The sequence below is a fragment of the Heterodontus francisci genome, chromosome 4 (genome assembly GCF_036365525.1).
Source record: "Heterodontus francisci isolate sHetFra1 chromosome 4, sHetFra1.hap1, whole genome shotgun sequence".
Classification (NCBI taxonomy): domain Eukaryota; kingdom Metazoa; phylum Chordata; class Chondrichthyes; order Heterodontiformes; family Heterodontidae; genus Heterodontus; species Heterodontus francisci.
Genome location: NC_090374.1, coordinates 103,579,036 through 103,600,058, shown reverse-complemented (window position 1 = coordinate 103,600,058; position 21,023 = coordinate 103,579,036). Strand labels below are relative to the sequence as shown.

Sequence of the window (21,023 nt, the reverse complement as noted above, 5' to 3'; positions counted from 1 at the left end):
GTTACAGATTTCTGTTGTGGATAAAGTTGTACTGAAGTTTTCCAACAGGACCTGACCTCTGTAAAATTTTAAGAATTTTTGCCTGACCTCTTCAGTTAAAATCCCACTTACATTGGAAACTGCTTTCCTGATGACTTAGGGTCAAACTGCCTTGTGACCTAAAGGACATTGCTAACATAAGTGTAATGTGAACAGGGCACATTTCACAACCCCCACTTCTTACTCACTTGGCAGGTATTAGTTTCAAATTGCTCCAACACAGGAACATGAAAAGTGTATTCATAAGTAGACTATGGGATAACGCAACTGAAAAATCTGTTTTATGCTGTTATTTCAGAAAACAAATTTTTATGATGTTTACTTTCCCAGTCTAAAAAGTGTACTTTGGACTGCTTACCTCTCTTTACTATTTGTTGGCTGCAGTAATAACCATTGTTTTCTTATTAATTCATATCAATACTTTTTGTCCCCCCTGAAGGTTTTGGCTAGTTGCTGGGGTATGGCTCCACAGATACTTGCATATTTATGGGAACTTCACCCACATGATCCTCATTCGTGTGTGAATTGAGTCTAGACAGGAAGTGTAGTTAACTTTGGGGGAAAGAGCTGAGGCAACATTGGAAGAAAGGCATTTGTACCATTTTTCCAGATCTCTTCCATCAAACAAGTACAAGAACCCCTGCAGAAGTTCATCCCCTTTAACTGTGGGGGTGATCACAGCTAAAATTCAATCCTGTTCCTAAGTTCCACAGCAGGCAGTTGAGCGTGATTGTTACTCAATGATAAGGAATGGGAAGACTTGACTAATTTTCCTTCCCTAACCCCCAGGGCAAGAGGCCAAATGAACTGCCCCAAATGTGATTGACTAATTCAAGCTGAATGGGGATTGAACCTGAGATTTTTCTGGTTTGTATAGCTCAACTAGCTCACTCTCTAACCCTCTGAGCCACTGGAAAAGCTCATAAGAACTGCTATATGTCATTGACAGATGGCTCAGTGTACAAAAATAAAAGTAAGTGGATGATTGAGGAAAATGAAGATTCAGATTGAATCCCTAATTCACACAAGGAACCAACTTTTAATATAGCCTAGAGAATTCCAACTAGCTATCCAATCATACTATGGCTTAGAATTGGAGGTATTTCCTAAATCTGCACCATCACTCAAATCTGCTATGAAAAACATATTTTTCTCTGCACTGTAGCTTAGCTACTGGGGAATTCTTTGCAGTCTGAATATAGAAAAACAAGCATTTCCAGTTTCCTGGCAAATTCCCAAAACAGCACGTTCTGTAGCCAGCTGTGCATAGTATAGCTGCAACAGCTAATATGAAATATGCATTATAACAGAGGTTAACTTTTTCTGATTGATTAATTCTTTAGCTTATAGTGGAATATATACCTTCTAAATTGTTTTATCAGTTGTATATTGTAATATGTAAAGTATCATGTTTGGATTGGAATTCTCAAAGGGAATGTTGTCCAAGGCACTGCAAAATTCAAAGAGAGTCAACTTGTAAATAATCATGTAATATGGTTACAATATTACTGATTGAAAAGGAAAAACAAGAAAAAATAATTCAGTCGTGGATGAAAATGGAGCTAAGGGATCATTAGATAATGATAGCTTTACAGTTATATTTAAACTTAATTCAAACATAAACATATGTCTAATTGATAAAGGCAACAGGGTACAGAATAAAGTCTACATTACCAGTCTATTGCTAATGGAAAAAAAACTGTTTCACAGAAAGCTGCTAATAATATTTCATTATTTTCCAAATCATATTTTTGTCATTTATTAATTATTTTAGTTACTTGTTATTACTTTGTTCCAACAGGACTATTTCCTGCTGTGCAGTACCCAGCAATTAAAGCACAGCGGCTACCATCCTTTGGTGCTGATATCCCACTGCCTATCCACTGTTGCAAAGACAGCATCCATCCACAAATTCTTTCCCCAGCTGTCCTGAAGGCACTGATTCCTTGCTGGGTTATAGTTCCACAGTCACCAGTGAAGTGGTTTACAACTGCGAGTTGCATGCTTCTTACCTAAAGTACAGGTACTGCCAGCAATTGAAAATGGAGGGGGTGGGGGGCATCTCAGCCACCCTATTGATTCCCAAGGCCTGGCTGAAGCAATTTTAATGTGGGCCAGAAAATTTCAAGCGGCTCATCCAATTGAAAAAGGCAGAAGGCTGCTTAAATGCAAATTGGGGTCCAATTGTAATTTTCTGGTACTAATTGATGGAGCATGTGCTGTGCAAGATCTATCCATTCGCATCAGGCATTGAGCAACTTAAGCTTGGTCTTTAAGCAGCCTATTGGGGGCCATTAACAGCCCAGGCGTGTGGCCCACAAAGAAACCTACAGCCCGTTCAAGGTCCCTATCCCCCCCAAGCTTGTCTTGTCTAATGTTTTCCGAACCAACCTCCCACCTCACGTTCCACAAACTACTACACATTTGAAAGGCCATTGCTGTGCACTCACTGTCCTGCACTCCCAGCACCCTTGTCCCCTCTAAGTTCCACTGGCTCTCCATGCCTCAGCAATTTGATTTCAAGATTCTCAGTGTCACTTTCAAATCCCATAGCCACACTCCAAAATGTCTATTCCTCCAGGCTTATGAACCCATATGTATCCTTTGTTCTTTCACCTGCCATGTTCCTGTCCTTTGGAATTTGCTCCCTAAATCTCTTTACTGTGGCATCTGCATTCAAAACCTCCTCAAAACCCTTATAATAGACTTTGTCTTCAGCCCTTGCTCTAAGTTCACCTTTTCCCTTCTGCTCAATATCCATAATTTTTCTTCCCAGTATGAAATAATTTTGAATGTGAGATGCTGTAGAAAAGCAGATTGTAGCTGTCATTACTGTATATTTATATAGCATAAAGCAGCTATTTTCTGTCCTTACCTATTTTATGTAACATAATTTGATTGTAGTAAGTTTTGACAAATAATTGGTTCAGTTTTATAATGTTGCAGTATACATAACTTATATTTATATAGTGTCTTTAATCTAATAAAAAATCCAAAGCGACTTCACAGAAGCATTATAAAACAAAATATAACACCGTGCCACAAGGTCAGACAAGCAAAAGCTTGTTCAAAGCGGTAGATTTTAAGGAGTATCCTAAAGCAGGAAAGAAAGGTGGAAAGGTGTAGGGAGGGAATTCCAGAGCTTAGGGCTTAGGCAGTTGAATGCGCGGCCACTGATGGTAGAGCAATTAGAACCGGGGATGCTCAAAGAGGTCAAAATTAGATAAGCGCAGATTTCTCGGAGGGTTGTGGGACTGGAGGAGAGTACAGAGATAGGGAGAGGCCTATGTCATGGAGGGATTTAAAAATAAGGATAAGAATTTTAAAATCAAGATGTTGCTTGACTGGGACCCAATGTAGGTCAGCAAGCACAGGAGTGATAAGTGAACAGGACTTGGTTTGAGTTAAGACCTGGGAAGCAGAGTTTTGGATGACCTCAAGCTTATGGAGGGTAAAATATGGGCGACCAGCCAGGAGTGCATTGGAATAGTCTAGAGGTAACAAAAGCATGAATGAGGGTTTCAGCAGCAAATGACCTTAGGCAGGCGCGAAGTTATGTTATGGAGGTGAAAATAGTCAGTCTTAGTGATGGTGTGAATATGTGGTGGAAGTTCACCTTAGGGTCAAATATAACACAAAGGTTGTGAACAGACTGGTTTAGTCACAGACTGTTGGCAATGAGAGGGATGGAGTAGGTAGCTAGGGAATGGAGTTTGGAGTGGGGACTGGAAACAATGGCTTCAGTCTTCCCAATATTTAATTGGAAGAAATTGCTATTCATCCAGTACTGGATGACGGATAAGCAATCAGATTAGCAGTCTGATAATTTAGCAACAGTGGAGGAATCAAGAGAGGTGGTGGTGAGGTAGAGCTGGGTGTTATCAGGGCACATGAGAAAACTAACGCTGTGCTTTCGGATAATGTCGCCGAGGGGCAGCATGTAGATGAGAAATAGGAAGGGCCAAGGATAGATCCTTGGGGGACACTAGAGGTAACAGTGCGAGAGCAGGAAGACAAGCCATTGCAAATGATACTCTGGATATGATTAGATAGATAAGAATGGAATCAGGTGACAGCAGTCCTACCCAGCTGTATGACAGTGGAGCGGAGTTGGAGGAGGATGGTGTGGTCAAAGGCTGCAGACAGGTCGAGAAGGACCAGAAGGGAAAGTTTACCTTTGCCACAGACATACATGATGCCATTACACGTAACACTATAATTAGCAATTGAGGTGTAGTGCATTTGTGAAAGTCATTAAAAAACAATTGATGACATTTACACTAAATGTTTATTATTGTATTATTGCATTACACATGCAAACCACTTGGAAAATGTAATCCTGTAATGCACAGTAATGTTGTATCTGGTATTTTACTCAGTGGTTCAGGCAAGAAAGATTTAGATTTTGGCATTTTAATTTTCTCATGCTGCTTTTGAATTCACTGATTTTCCCATACTGTATTACAGTACTGTTACATTAATCAATAAACAAATGATATACTAAAAGTCAGTGCTAAACATTAGGCCTGAATATTCATCATGTCTCTGACAGCAACTTAATGAGAGTAAGAGTGACTACAGAATATATACAATGGATGAAAATATATTGAAGGTTTGATATTTATTGCTGTTCACACAAAAACAGTGCTTATTCAGACTCTGTTCAGCTGCTTAAGAATTGATGAGTTTATTTTAAGGCAGGTGCATGAACAAAAAAACAGAAATGCACAAAAAAATCCCACTTTAAGACTTTTTTTTAAAAAAGCAAGAGCTCAGCTCACTAAATGAACTCAGAACTCATCTATTCCTGAGAATTGGCTAACAAGCAACTTCATTCTAGAAGCTGATTAGGGAAGTGTGAACATTAGATTATTCACTTTTCAAAGTAATCAATAATTGGAATAATTAAAATTGATAGCTGCAAATAATGTGGCTTGAATCCACTGCTCGAATACCAATTGTATATTAGCTTCAGAAATCTAGGCGGTAGCATGAAACACTTAGTTGCCAATTTGCTTTTAGCTGTGCACAAATTGCTTTAGCTGTATCCAGCTGATTTAAACCTTTGCCTGGAGGTGCACTAGATTAATTGGTTGCTACACATTCATTGCTTACAGAATGGACTCTGTAATTGGGGAAATTTGTTAATGCCAGTTATAAAATAGCAATATAGTTCAGCTTTCCTCATAACATTTCATTAGAAGAACCTTCACAGGCAAACAACATTGTCTTCAGGTTTTAAAATCTAATCTGGCTTTCTGCCTTTAAATTTTGTACATGTTTTCATTAACACTAATTTTTTGGGTACTTATAAAGTATGCTATGAGCATGAAAATTAAATAATGACAGTTCAACATTGACGGCTTCATGGATAAGTGCAGCACTTGTTACTGAACTGATAAGACCAGGAAGGTCTCCGATTTGACATCCAGCCTTATGTGGAGTGAACTGACTGATCTCCTCCAATTATTTTAGCTGATAATGCAGTACTACACCACGCGCACAGTTATCCTTCAAGCTCATAGTAGATACTCACTAGTCGGACCACTTTTATCATGACAAAACATTCTGTGCAGATGACAAATGTTGACTTACTTCGCATCTGTTTTTTTTTATAAATGATATAATTATTATCGAGATATTCATTTCCTCTGAACACACTTTAAATCCTACACATTTAAAATCTCAGAACTGATTCTACTATGTTTGAAAATCCTCCTAATAGAACAGTATGCCTCTTTCCTCCATTTAATTACTAACCCTATAAGGAAATTATGAGAGCATGTGATATGTGAAAATGTGGTTCAGTTAGTGAGCCATTAATTACAAGAAAAAAAGACATTCATTGGCATGATTTCACTCCCCTCTAGTGATTCCAAAAATGGCTCTATGAGGATAAGAGAAAAATGATCAACATCTGTAGAACTGAACATCAAGGAAAGCTCTACTTCAACACTATGAGTGCACAATTTATAGATATCGTGTTATGACCACCAGAGAGTTCAAAGTATCTTTAGAAGTGAAGTTGACCAGATAATTTGTGAGTGAGTCATGGTCAACCTCACAAGTGAAGATATTTATCACCATGTGCTGGCCACTACAAATTCTATTTATACATGTTTAAGAGATCATATCAAACTGTAAGTATGGAACTGAAAAAAATCTCTCCATGCTTTCCAGACTCCACATGTGATATAAAAAGCTACAAGGTTTGGACAGCCAGCTGCATAGTTAGGAGATACAGTATAATCATATTTGAGGATAGTAATGAGGGTCATGGCACCAGAGGAACATAAAACCCCTCCTCCATTCTTGTACTGACATGTTCATCTCAGCTATGTTATTGTGGGAGGGATACAGAGCAGAGGTCTAGCCTCTCTCCACATGGAAAAAGGAAAATTAGAGGGAGAATTTACCACCAGAAGGTTTCCATGCATTTTGTAGCAACTAAGTCAGAGCAACTGGAGGAAGCCTTATGGTCGATTAACTGTCAATGGCAAGAAATGTCTGCCCCTGGAGAATGCATCAAAATGGGATATAATATTTTATATGTCCACCAAAATCTCAAAACAAATAGCTTGGGGGAAATAAACAATCTCAGCGTTTAAAACCTTTCGTTTATTAATAACTAATGGTAGGAGTTGCAAGGTGTAGCTAATTATAATAACTCCCTATCTCCCTATACTTGAAATACTTAATGCAGTGGAGCAGCTTATGTTTATACCAGTATTCAATACAACCAGGCTAGAAAGGTCTTTGTATGTGACTGTTAACTTTAATTCAGACTAGAAAGTTCATGAATTAATATTGCTGAAAAGGCACAAAGGGAAGGCCATTTAAGACATTTTTCCGAGGTTCCATGAAGTTACAAGAGGCCATTGGGAAAACCACCGCTGAGATTACTGACATGGACTTTTGCTCTTTTTAAGTAAACAGCTCAACTGGATGGTGGCTTAGAAAAATGAGCTATCTGACTTTGCCCATCCCTCCTGATGGTGGTGAGCCATGTTCAGATACAATCTCACATTTGGTGGCAGTCTTCCTGCACCATTTTTTATGCCAGTGTCTAATTAGAGAGACAGGTGGCAGACATTATAGCCCACCCAGTCCTTTCTTCATCCAATGTCAACACACACACACTTTTCCAAGGTCACTGGATAGCGATCATGAGAGTGAATTCTGGCTGATTTCCCACCCTGGCACTGGGTGAGACCAGCTACCTTAGCACAGACCTGGGATTAATCTGGGACCTCCCTGCCCCTGTAGTGACAAAGCAAACAATTGTCAAATGAGCCATTAGGGAACCATTCTTTATATTTTCCCCTATTTTTGCCTTCCACATTGACCTCTTACAGGGGCATGACTCCACAGACAGCAGCCACTGACTCGTTCCTGAACAAATTGGGTTTCCTTCATGCCGAAACAGTAAGTATTGCCTAGCTATTCCACTGGAGGAGGGGTATCAGAGCTAAATCTTATCCTATCTTCATCCAATATACACACACACACATGTGCACTTTTGCAGCAGTCACCTGTACTGGCGTCAGCCATTGCTCAGTTGGTAGCACTCTTGCTCAAGTCAAAGTTGTGGGTTCAAATCCCATTCCAGAGATTTGAGCACAAAATCTAGGCTAACACTCTAGTGTAATACTGAGTGAATGCTGGAGGTGCTGTCCATAGGATGAGATTTTATTTTATTAATTTATTATTTTATTTAGAGATACAGCACTGAAACAGGCCCTTCGGCCCACCGGGTCTGTGCCGACCAACAACCACCCATTTATACTAATCCTACATGAATCCAATATTCCCTTCCACATCCCCACCGTTCTCCTGCCACCTACCTACACTAGGGGCAATTTACAATGGCCAATTTACCTATCAACCTGCAAATCTTTGGCTGTGGGAGGAAACTGGAGCACCCGGCAGAAACCCACACAGACACAGGGAGAACTTGCAAACTCCACACAGGCAGTACCCAGAACTGAACCCAGGTTGCTGGAGCTGTGAGGCTGCGGTGCTAACCACTGCACCACTGTGCCACCAAAGGCCTAATCTGCCCTCTCAGATGAAGGTAAAAGATTCCATGGAACTATTTTGAAGACAACCAGAGATGTCCTGGCCAATGTTTATCCTTCAACTAATATTACTAAAGAAAAACAGACTATCCGGTCATTATCACATTGCTGTTTTTGGAACATTCATGTTCGCAAATTGGCTGCTGCAATTTCTACATTACAACTTTAACTACACTTCAAAAATACTTCTTGGCCATAAAATGCTTTCGGACATCCTGATATTGTGAATGGTGCTACATAAATGCAAGTCTTTCTTTTCTTTTTGAATGACTCAACTACTGGCTATTTTGTGCAGCTGAACAAGCAGAGGTTTTATGGAACTATTAAAAAAAGTTTATTAGTAATCAATGTATCCTGCAAACACTATGTTACAGTTATCAACCAGCCAACTAGTAAACATGCTTCTGGTTAGTTCTAATATAGTTAACCTGCACAAGATATGCTCAAGGAATACCTTATATACAAAGCCTACAGCAATGGAGCACAGCAGTGTTCAAATCTAGTATAACAATGAGCAATTGGTTGTTTTTTTTAATATTCAGAAACATCAGACTATAAAGGAAAGTTAATGGTTTTTATGATATGTGGACATCAATGAGGTTGTGGCCATTGTTCAGTTAATTTAATCTGTCAGTACGTCTTACATGAAGAATTAGGTGTCAACTTGATGGAATGCTGAAAGCTTCACCAAAGTCTTAATTTAAAATGAACAGTATTCTTATTGTCAGCAGTTCCAGGCAAGGGTAACTGATGATGTATTTAACTGTGGCTTCAGTTCTACATATATAAATAACACAGCAACTCAAGATTTAACCCAGCAAAGATAATTAACAAAAATCAATACGGAGAGCTCTTGTCACAGTTTTTTCCAATCTACATGATACATCAGAAGAAATGGCACTGCACATTTGAACAAATGCAGGCTTTAGAAAATAATATTGCACTGGTTGCTGGAAATGCAATTAGTTTAAAATTCTTTGACCACAGATTAAATCAAGACTGGCTTGGTGCATGCTTCCATGGTATCGATCTGACAATCTCCTCGCACTGGTGTTGCATTGATACAATTTTCGTCACCTTCACCCACGGTATGATATCAGCATCACTGCTGCGCAAACAAGGCCTAGGATGATACTGCATTTCACCTTTGGTGCCTCACACAATTTACCTCAAGGCAACAAGGAGACAGTGATGTGATAGGGCAACATCACGGTGCTGCTGCCCATCCAAGGTGACACCCTGCCAGCGTTGGAAGGTCTTTAGCAGGTTAGCTTACAACAGTGTTAAGAAACACTGCAATTATGGACTTGAACTGAGCACCAGGGTTGCTCCAGCTGTAAGTGTAAGCAAACAGCAGGCAGCAAATCTGCTGCTTTACGTGCAGCCAAAGCCAATAATAACAACCCCTATCGAGCAGGGAAAAGCAGATGCTACTATAACACCAAAATGTAGCACAATAAAAGACTCAGCAACACGAATACAAAAACAACTTTTTTTTATTCTGATTGCCAAATTATTTAAGGCAAGTATAAAAAATGAAAGCATTCAATATACACTTTACATAAAATAAACTAGATTACAGCATAAAACAAGTAACCAGGCAACTGCGCAAGTTCCTCCTAAATCTGGAAAATTGTAAACATTTAAAACTGCTGAACTAGTTCAAGTAATAAACAATCACAGATGTCTTCTTGTATGGGTGGGTGGAAGGGGTTATGTAGGCGATGGGGTAATCAGCCATTCAATATCATAAAGACATTTTATATTCACAGATGCTCATTATTTTCCATTTCAAACCTGTACATTATATACACAATCACAATGGGCATTCTAACAACCCTCAGAGCCCTCTGCATGTATAATCTTCACAATAAACAACAATGCAGTGGACATGTGAATACAGTTAGCACACAGATGCATTTAAATAGTGTCTAAGTGTTTTCAAGGAGCCACCAAGTACACCTATACAATGTACCAAAGTGTCACAGTTAGCCTCTCCGAGGGTCTAAATGCCACACGCAGTTCAAGGGAACGCCTACCCAGAACAGTATGCTCTACAAAACCAAGCAATTGTCGTCTTTTGTTGATAACATTTTCAGGAAACGGCAACGTACTGTGACAACTGCCAACAATAATCGACCCTGCTTTTGTGAGCCTGGTTACTAATACAAAATAAAACAAACAAAAGGAATATATTTCAACAAAAGTTTAATTACAGCAACATTTGTAACTCAGTTATAAAATCTGCAATTTACAAATATGAAATGACTGGTTTTGCCTGACACCAAGGCATTTGAAATCAACACCATGGAACTGATGTCTGTATAAACCTCTTCTTCATGTGATCCAGTCACATGACTGATTCAATATACACTCATGATGCCCATCACTCCCTGCAAGAAAACAAAACTTGATGTTAGGAAGGATTATGCGGCTTCCTGAGATGGGTCAGCATGCTTATCCAGTTACGAACAAAACTACACAAATCAGGAGGATCCCAGGTTTGATTTCCAATCTGTGTTATTAGCTGCACTTGGCAAAAGTAGCCAAAGGTGCTACAGTCAGTCCCACTATCCCTGGATTAAGGAGAGAAGAGTCAGCCAGGATTGCTAGTCCTGATCATTATAACACACGTGTAGACATTGCATGAGGACAGGCTCATGTACAACTGTGGTCAAATAGCCCACGAGCATTATCTATCCATGCTCGCACATGAATAATAGCAATGAGTCAAGACAATGGCGGGACCTTAAACCCAAGTGTAGCACCCTCATAACTCCATGACCAATTTGACCTGGAACTTTCTTATTCTAAATGGCTCAGTTTCACAGCAAACGTGCATTTGAGAAAGACTGAAATAACACTGCATAGCATTTTCAGTTTTCCATTGAGCTCAAACTTAGTTGTGAAATTAGATCGTGCCAGCCCACCAGCATGAACTGGGTGCAGGGAACTGCACTGGAACGCGAAGGCGTGAGACACAGTCTATCATGGTCCTTGGTCTTTATTTAAATTTCAGTTAGACTGGGGATTCTGATGTAAATTTTGGATCACTCCTGCAGGGGTAGGGGGGGGTGGTGGTAAGGGTAGATGATTGATGGGGGGTGGAATCGGGAGGAGATGAAATAATCAAGAGGAAAGGGGCAATTAGGAAGGAACAGAGCTGGAGCCAGCAACAGTTTTTGGGACTGCTACGCTTCCCAGCACCACATGCATAGAAATGTAGAAAATTTACATTCAGGTAAACATTTCTTTTGAAATGTACCTTTTTGTTGGCTGCTTCAGCAGTTCCTTTAAGGAATGCTGGTTAGGCCACAGGTAGACTTGTTATTCCTGATGTCAGGGAAGGAGCCCTGAAATAGGCATTAGGTCACCGATTTGAATATGCAGATGGCCTAATCTGTTAGCAATAAGGCAAGTGACACAGAACGTGGACCACAGCCACAAATATTTGCAGCATCAACAAAGTTCTAGACAAGTACTTCTAAAAATGTTACATGCAAGGATGTTTTTGAAACTATATAGCTCACCTTCTCTGTGCAGGGAAAATGGCGGATGCAGAAGCCTGCGCAGCCACCTGCTGACCGGCAACAATGGCAGCGGATGCCAGCCCTAAAGGAAGTTAATGTAAACAGAAGACGTGATTTAGAACTAGTAGAACATGTAGCCAACATATCCTAAATACTACTGCTCGGACTGACAAGAACTGTAACACTGAAAGAATAAAAATGGAGTCTGATTGAGGATTTGCCAGACTAAACCACTGTTTTTAGTTGCACCTTCTGAATAAAACGAAGCGTGGCAGCACTGAGTCTGGATTATAATGTGGGATTCTAAAAGGTAAATTTTCCATTTTGTGCTTCCAGCACAGATCTACAATGAGTGGATATCCATGGATGCAATATCACAGGTTGTGCACAAGATTTCATAGTTATATGCTCTTGGCAAATGAGGTTCCAAATCAGCAGCATGCATTTGGAAAATATGTCTTTAAACGGCACGCTCTAGGTTTTAAAGCCACTGCTGCAGTGTCTATGTTACATCGGTTCCAAGCTATATCGTTACTCATCTTTTACACTTTATCTCACTGATTTCTTCTTTATCCCAACCCCTGAAGGGATTGTTGACTTCTTTCTGGAGTACTTTATCACAGATTAACAACAACAAAGAACAGTACAGCACAGGAACAGGCCATTCGGCCCTCCAAGCCTGCGCCGATCTTGATGCCTGCCTAAACTAAAACCTTCTGCACTTCCCGGGTCCGTATCCCTCTATTCCCATCCTATTCATGTATTTGTCAAGATGCCTCTTAAACGTCTCTATGGTACCTGCTTTCACCACCTCCCCCAGCAACAAGTTCCAGGCACTCACCACCTTCTGTGTAAAGAACTTACCTCGCACATCCCCTCTAAACTTTGCCCCTCTCACCTTAAACCTATGCCCCCTAGTAACTGACTCTTCCACCCTGGGAAAAAGCTTCTGACTATCCACTCTGTCCATGCCGCTCATAACTTTGTAAACCTCTATCATGTCGCCCTTCCACCTCCGTCGTTCCAGTGAAAACAATCTGAGTTTATCCAACCTCTCCTCATAGCTAATGCCCTCCAGACCAGGCAACATCCTGGTAAACCTCTTCTGTACCCTCTCCAAAGCCTCCACGTCCTTCTGGTAGTGTGGCGACCAGAATTGCACGCAATATTCTAAGTGTGGCCTAACTAAAGTTCTGTACAGCTGCAGCATGACTTGCCTATTTTTATACTCTATGCCCCGACCGATGAAGGCAAGCATGCCGTATGCCTTCTTGACTACCTTATCCACCTGCGGTGCCACTTTCAGTGACCTGTGGACCTGTACGCCCAGATCTCTCTGCCTGTCAATACTCCTAAGGGTTCTGCCATTTACTGTATACTTCCCACCTGCATTAGACCTTCCAAAATGCATTACCTCACATTTGTCCGGATTAAACTCCATCTGCCATTTCTCCACCCAAGTCTCCAACCGATCTATATCCTGCTGTATCCTCTGACAATCCTCATCACTGTCTGCAACTCCACCAACCTTTGTGTCGTCCGCAAACTTACTAATCAGACCAGCTACATTTTCCTCCAAATCATTTATATATACTACAAACAGCGAAGGTCCCAGCACTGATCCCTGCGGAACACCACCAGTCACATCCCTCCATTCAGAAAAGCACCCTTTCACTGCTACCCTCTATCTTCTATGACCGAGCCAGTTCATCTTGCCAGCTCACCTCTGATCCTGTGTGACTTCACCTTTTGTGCCAGTCTGCCATGAGGGACCTTGTCAAAGGCTTTACTGAAGTCCATATAGATAACATCCACTGCCCTTCCTTCATCAATCATCTTCATCACTTCCTCAAAAAACTTATTCAAGTTACTGAGACACGACCTCCCCTTCACAAAACCATGCTGCCTCTCACTAATTAGTCCATTTGTTTCCAAATGGGAGTAAATCCTCTCCCGAAGAATCCTCTCTAATAATTTCCCTACCACTGACGTAAGGCTCACCGGCCTATAATTTCCTGGATTATCCTTGCTACCCTTCTTAAACAAAGGAACAACATTGGCTATTCTCCAGTCCTCTGGGACCTCACCTGTAGCCAATGAGGATGCAAAGATTTCTGTCAAGGCCCCAGCAATTTCTTCCCTTGCCTCCCTCAGTTTTCTGGGGCAGATCCCATCAGGCCCTGGGGACTTGTCTACCTTAATGCTTTGCAATACTGGTCATTTCCCAGTACCTTGCCCAAATGACTGCTATTCATATATTAGCCTAGACAGTGAAAGTCAGCAGCCCATTTAACTGTATGGGACATCACAGTCCAATTCTCTCTTCACCAGGCAAGTACCATTCTGGCATGGGTTGTATGATACAGATCATCCTCTCCATACACCAGGGGACTTGAGACTAACTGTAGCATGCCAACTGCTGTGTTAGCTAACGTCAGTTAACTCAGCACCGATCTGAAATTGAACCTGGGCCCATGTTCATACAGCTCAGCTAAGGGATGCAGAAGTGTGCTGAGCCATCAGGGCGGATAACACATTTTGAATTATTTTGAAGTCAAAGCCAAACTGAAAGTGAAGCAAGTTTTTTTACTCACCAGTTTGGCTCACCTGAAGGTTAAACCTTAAAAAACTCAAGAGGTAAAATATCAAAAATGTAATTTGGATGTTTGCCAAATGTCCTGGGAAGAGATTGCACTTGTAGTACCAAGCCCTTCCCCTCCTTGGTGTCTCACACAATAGGACAACTGAGATCAGAAACTCAGTGCAATTACGGACTAAAACCCACATCTTTCCCCTCTGTCCCAAAAGTACAACATGCACCAAATGTTGCTTCATCAGCAACAGTCCATCCTATGCTGAGGTCCTGAAAGGTCAAGCTCAAGATGGCATATATTAAAAAAAACATGCTGGATGATAGGACATCAGCACAAAATGGAGGTTGGTTTACCACAACTGAATGAGTACATCTATTAATAGCATGTTTCAACCTTCACTATGTAATACTCATCTCTATCAGAATGGAAAGCTAATGGCTCAATCAGTTTAGTACCTTGATATGGGTCATATTGGCCTGGTATTAGTGGATAGCCCATTCCAACATGTGTGTGGTGATGGGTGTGTACATGTCGCTGTGCAAAAGGTGAATGGCGTTCTCTTTCTCGCTCTCGCTCAGCTTCTCTTTCACGTTCGGGTGGAGCCTTTTCAGCAGGCTACAGAAAAAAAAAAATTGCAATGTTTCAGAAAAGTGTGGTTCTGCAGAATTAGACTAATTACAAGATAAATTACCATCTCCAACTCACTGCATCAAATATTTAGCTGATATGCATTAATTAAGACACACAACTTAACATTCTACACATGTGCCGACAGAGCAAGAATAAACTTGAAAAGGAACCAGAAAGGCAAGTATTTTTTCTTTTTTTATCAAAATCATAAAAAAGAATGAATCTTTATTTAAATGAAATGATAATGGGAGGCATCTATTTATGCAGCATGTGGCTGTGATTTACTGTCCATGGTTGGTGTCCCCAGTGGGGGATCCCGATATTTCAAAATCTCTTAATGCTAAAATCTCAAGCAGAAATAACACCAAGAAAACCCATCAATTTGGGGCTCAGTTACATGCCACTATGGACATTTTTTCAAAATTTGAAAATATATTCATTAACCACCAGTCTCCAAAAGTGTGGCTTTCGAAAACATTCCAAAAACAAATCAGGAACAAAAAGAAAAGCCATGTGTTGATAATTTATTGTGGTTAGTCCAGATTTTATTTCATGTGCTCACAATGGAAATCTTTATCTACAAGTTTTTACAAATGTGGTACATCACGCAGGACACGTTGTCAAAGCAAATCATAAATTACTAGATTTATATCCAGGTTTATTGCACTGCTGAGTTTTTATGATGCAGCAAGCCTTTGGCCTGTGCTGTACCCCAAGTCTGAACATTCTTGGCAGGGCTACAGTCACCCTACTCACCCCAGGAGACTTGCTGCGGTACTGATTGGCATGCTGCTGAAGTAGGTCCAGTGCCTTGGATTCAGTTGCTGGTTTATTGTTTACATTGGGACTTGTGCTTGATTTCTCTGTCTCCTCTCGGCTGGACATCTTCCCGTAGACAGGGTAATGAAACCCTGGAGAGAGGTATGCCCCTGTGGATTGATAAAAGACATGGTTGGAGTCCTTTTTAAGTTTCCAAGAATCTCCAGTTTTGGATGCTACCAACAGCGGGATTTCATGTCACAGGCCACAAATATAAATCAATGAATTGTTGAAGATTCTACTGGATCTTTCTTTATGAAGTCCAGGATTACATTTTGCATGCACCATTCTGTCATTTCTATTTTGTTTCTGTTTCACCTAATCTCTGTTGAAGCCACTGACTTACCTTGGGGTACATGATAGTTACTTCTGGCAACCCTCTGGTGCTTTGACCAAATGGCCAAACAAGCCTTGACAGCAGACATCAGCTGGCTGTTAAAAGTGAGGGTATCAAAATACACTACAATCCTGTCCACACTCAATGTCCATACCTGTACACTTTCCAGCAGGAGTCAATGTAGAGTGCTCAGCAGCGTTAATCCTTGCTAAATTTTCCTCTCCCCAGCCCAGGAAAAACAAGGCTAGTTGTAGCATCCCTATGTTTACCTGACCGCCAGCTGGCTATCTCAGGACTGACTCGGACCTAGCATTGGATTTTCCTGGCTTGTATTTCTCAGTTGCACACTATACAGTGCATTTATCATCTGAGCCATCAGACTGCTTTGGGTTTTGTCTTTAAAAACAGGAGAGACAACTATCAAGCAATTTCAGTACTCCATATTTCTCGATTTAATACCTAGAAATGGAATACAAATAGTGGGAGAGCAAAACAGCTTTCGCAGGGGTACTACTGAGTATATTTTTCTCTTCTGTACCTCTACACCTGTATTTCCACATTCACAGAACTGTTACAGTGCAGAAGGAGGCCATTCAGCCCATCATGTCTGCACCAGCTCTCTGAAACAGCAATTCACTCAGTTCCATTCTGCCACCTGCTCCTGTAACCTTGCACATTCTTCCTTTTCATATAACAGTTTAATTCCCTTTTGAATGCTTCAATTGAACCTGCCACCACCATACTCTCAGGCAGTGCATTCCAGACCTTAACCACTCACTATGTGAAAAAGTTTTTCCTCATATCACTTTTGCTTCTCTTACCAAATACTTTAAATCTGTGCCCTCTTGTTCTTGATCCTTTCACGAGTGGGAACAGTTTCTCTCTGTCTCCTCTGTCCATATCCCTCATGATTTTTGAATACCTCTATCAAATCACCTCTAAGCTTGCTCTTCAAGGAAAACAGCCCTAACTTCTCCAATCTATCTTCATAACTGAAGTTCCTCATCCCTGGAACCATTCTTGCGAATCTTTTCTGTACTCTCTCCAATGCCTTCACATCTTTCCTCAAGCGCGGCTCCCAGAACTGGACGCAATACAGCTGAGGCCGAATTAGTGTCTTATACAAGTTCAACATAACTTCCTTGCTCTTGTACTCTATGACCCTATTAAAAACACCCAGGTTACTGTATGCTTTATTAACTGCCCTCTCAACCTGTCCTGTCACCTTCAATGACTTATGCATATATACACCAGGTCCCTCTGCTCCTGCACTCCCTTTAGAATTGTACCCTTGATTTTATATTGTCTCTCCATGTTCTTCCTATCAAAATGAATCACTTCACATTTCTCTGCATTGAACTTCATCTGCGACCTGTCTGCCCATTCCACCAACTTGTCTATGTCCTTTTGGAGTTCTACACTATCCTCCTCACAGTCCACAATGCTCCAAGTTTCGTATCATCTGCAAAATTTGAAATTGTGCCCTGTACACCAAGGTCTAGGTCATTAATATATATCAGGATGAGCAAGGGTCCCAACACTGACCCCCTGGGGAACTCCACTACAAACCTTCCTCCAGCCCAAAAAACATCCATTAACCACTACTCTTTGTTTCCTGTCACTCAGCCAATTTCGTATCCATGTTGGTACCATCCCTTTTATTCCATGAGCTATTACCTTGCTCTCAAGTCTGTTGTGTGGTCCTGTATCAAACGCCTTTTGAAAGTCCATGTACACCACATCAACAGCATTGCCCTCATCAACCCTCTGTTACCTCCTCAGAAAACTCCAGCAAGTTAGTTAAACATGATTTTCCCTTACGAAATCCATGCTGCCTTTCCTTAATTAACCCGCATTTGTCCATGTGACTATTAATTTTGTCCCAAATTACTTTTTCTAGAAGTTTCCCCACCATCAAAGTTAAATTGACTGGCCTGTAGTTGCTGGGCTTTTCTTTACACCCTTTTTTGAACAAAGGTGTAACGTTTGCAATTCTCCAGTCCTCTGGCACCACCCCCGAGTCTAAGGAAGACTGAAAAATTATGGCCAGTGTATCCGTGATTTCCACCCTCACTTCCCTCAGTATCCTTGGATGCATCTCATCCAGTCCTGGTGCTTTATCCACTTTAAGGAAGGCACCCTTTCTAATACGTCCTCTTTATCAATTGTAAACCCTTCTAGTGTCTGACTGACCTCTTCCTTCACCATTGCCTGGATTGCATCTTCATTCTAGGTAAAGACAAATGCAAAGTATTCATTTCATACCTCAGCTATGCCCTCTGCCTCCATGTATAAATCCCCTTTTTGGTCCCTAATCGGCCCCACTTCTACTTTTACCACCCTTTACTATTTATATGTCTATAGAAAACTTTGGGATTCCTTTTAATGCTAGCTGCCAGTTTCTTTTCATGCTCTCTCTTTGCTTCTCTTATTTGCTTTTTCATTTCCCCTCTGGACTTTCTATATTCAGCCTGGTTCTCAGTAGTATTTTCCACCTGGCATCTGTCATAAGCACACCTTTTCTTCTTTATCTTAATTTCTACCTCTTTTGTCATCCAGGGAGCTCTAGATTTGTTTGCCCTACCTTTCCCCTTCGAGGGAACATACCGCGACTGTGCCCGAACTATCTCTTCTTTGAAGGTAGCCCATTGTTCAGCTACTGATTTTCCTGCCATCTTTTGACTCCAATTTATTCGCCCCAGCTCCATTCTTACCCCATTGAAGTTGGCTTTCACCCAGTTAATTATTTTTACGCTGGATTGTTCTTTGTCCTTTTCCATAGTGAGCCTAAACCTTATGATACAATGATCACTGTCCCCTAAATGCTCTCCTACTGATACTTGATCTGCTTGACCGACCTCATTCCCAAGAACCAGGTCTGGCAGTGCCTCCTTTCTCACTGGACGAGCAACATACTGCTGTAGAAAATATTCCTGAACACACTGTAGGAACTCTTGACCCTCACTGCCCATTACATTACTACTATCCCAGTCTCTTCTTCTTCTTCTTTGGCCTCCTTGTCTCGCGAGACAATGGGTAAGCGCCTGGAGGTGGTCAGTGGTTTGTGAGTCAGTGCCTGGAGTGGCTATAAAGGCCAATACTAGAGTAACAGACTCTTCCACAGGTGCTGCAGAAACAATTGGTTGTCGGGGCTGTTACACAGTTGGCTCTCCCCTTGTGCATCTGTCTTTTTTCCTGCCAACTGCTAAGTCTCTTCGACTCGCCACACTTTAGCCCGCCTTTATGGCTGCCCGCCAGCTCTGGCGATCGCTGGAACTGACTCCCACGACTTGTGATCAATGTCACAGGACTTCATGTCGCGTTTGCAGATGTCTTTAAAGCGGAGACATGGACGGCCAGTAGGTCTGATACCAGTGGCGAGCTCGCTGTACAATGTGTCCTTGGGGATCCTGCCATCTTCCATGCGGCTCACATGGCCAAGCCATCTCAAGCGCCGCTGACTCAGTAGTGTGTATAAGCTGGGATGTTGGCCGCCTCGAGGACTTCTGTGTTGGAGATGCGGTCCTGCCACCTGATGCCAAGGATTCTCCGGAGGCAGCGAAGATGGAATGAATTGAGACGTCGCTCTTGGCTGACATACGTTGTCCAGGCCTCGCTGCTGTACAGCAAGGTACTGAGGACACAGGCTTGATATACTTGGACTTTTATGTTCCGTGTCAGTGCGCCATTTTCCCACACTCTCTTGGCCAGTCTGGACATAGCAGTGGAAGCCTTTCCCATGCGCTTGTTGATTTCTGCATCAAGAGACAGGTTACTGGTGATAGTTGAGCCTAGGTAGGTGAACTCTTGAACTACTTCCAGAGCGTGGTTGCCGATATTGATGGATGGAGCATTTCTGACGTCCTGTCCCATGATGTTCGTTTTCTTGAGGCTGATGGTTAGGCCAAATTCGTTGCAGGCAGCCGCAAAACCTGTCGATGAGACTCTGCAGACACTCTTCAGTGTGAGATGTTAATGCAGCATCGTCAGCAAAGAGGAGTTCCTTGATGAGGACTTTCCGTACTTTGGTCTTCGCTCTTAGACGGGCAAGGTTGAACAACCTGCCACCTGATCTTGTGTGGAGGAAAATTCCTTCTTCTGAAGACTTGAACGCGTGTGAGAGCAGCAGGGAGAAGAAAATCCCAAACAGTGTAGGTGCGAGAACACAGCCCTGTTTCATGCCACTCAGGATAGGAAAGGGGTCTGATGAGATGTCGCTATGCTGAATTATGCCTTTCATATTGTCATGGAATGAGGTGATGATACTTAGTAGCTTTGGCGGACATCCGATCTTTTCTAGTAGTCTGAAGAGACCACGTCTGCTGACGAGGTCAAAGGCTTTGGTGAGATCAATGAAAGCAACGTAGACGGGCATCTGTTGTTCGCGGTATTTCTCCTGTAGCTGACGAACGGAGAACAGCATGTCAATGGTCGATCTCTCTGCTCGAAAGCCACACTGTGCCTCAGGGTAGACACGCTCGGCCAGCTTCTGGAGCCTGTTTAAAGCGACTCGAGCGAAGACTTTCCCCACTATGCTGAACAGGGAGATTCCACGGTAGTTGTTGCAGTCACCATGGTCACCTTTGTTTTTATAGAGGGTGATGATATTGGCATCGCGCATGTCCTGTGGTACTGCTCCCTCATCCCAGCACAGGCAAAGCAGTTCGTAGAGTGCTGAGAGTATGGCAGGCTTAGCACTCTTGATTATTTCAGGGATAATGCCGTCCATCCCAGTGGCTTTTCCGCTGGCTAGAGAATCAATGACATCACTGAGTTCCGATTCCCAGTCTATATTTGTATAATTAAAGTCCCCTATTATAACTACCCTATAATTTTTGCACCTCTGTAATTTCCTTGCAAATTTGTTCCTCCACGTCCTTCCCACTAGCTGGTGGCCTATAGACAACACCGAGCAATGTAACTGCACCTTTGTTGTTCCTCAGCTCTAGCCAAATTGATTCTGTCCTCGACCCCTCTGGGACACCCTTTTTCTCCA

General features: G+C 41.8%; 1 protein-coding gene across 5 annotated transcripts in view; it reads right to left on the bottom strand.

Annotated features, from left to right (window-relative positions):
* Window positions 1-9,595: 9,595 nt before the first annotated feature.
* LOC137369168 (zinc finger protein 608-like) overlaps window positions 9,596-21,023 on the bottom strand; it is a 107,048-nt gene continuing 95,620 nt past the window's right edge. For 4 of the 5 annotated variants that reach the window (XM_068029933.1, XM_068029934.1, XM_068029932.1 and 1 more), the window contains 4 exons: window positions 15,628-15,800; window positions 14,697-14,856; window positions 11,648-11,729; window positions 9,596-10,510 (listed from right to left, as the gene is read on the bottom strand). In XM_068029933.1, the coding sequence (XP_067886034.1) occupies window positions 10,504-10,510; window positions 11,648-11,729; window positions 14,697-14,856; window positions 15,628-15,800 (422 nt within the window). In that variant the 3' untranslated portion in view covers window positions 9,596-10,503. Of the gene's footprint in view, window positions 10,511-11,643; window positions 11,730-14,696; window positions 14,857-15,627; window positions 15,801-21,023 lie in introns of those variants that run through there. The other variant, XM_068029935.1, reaches the window with a different exon arrangement.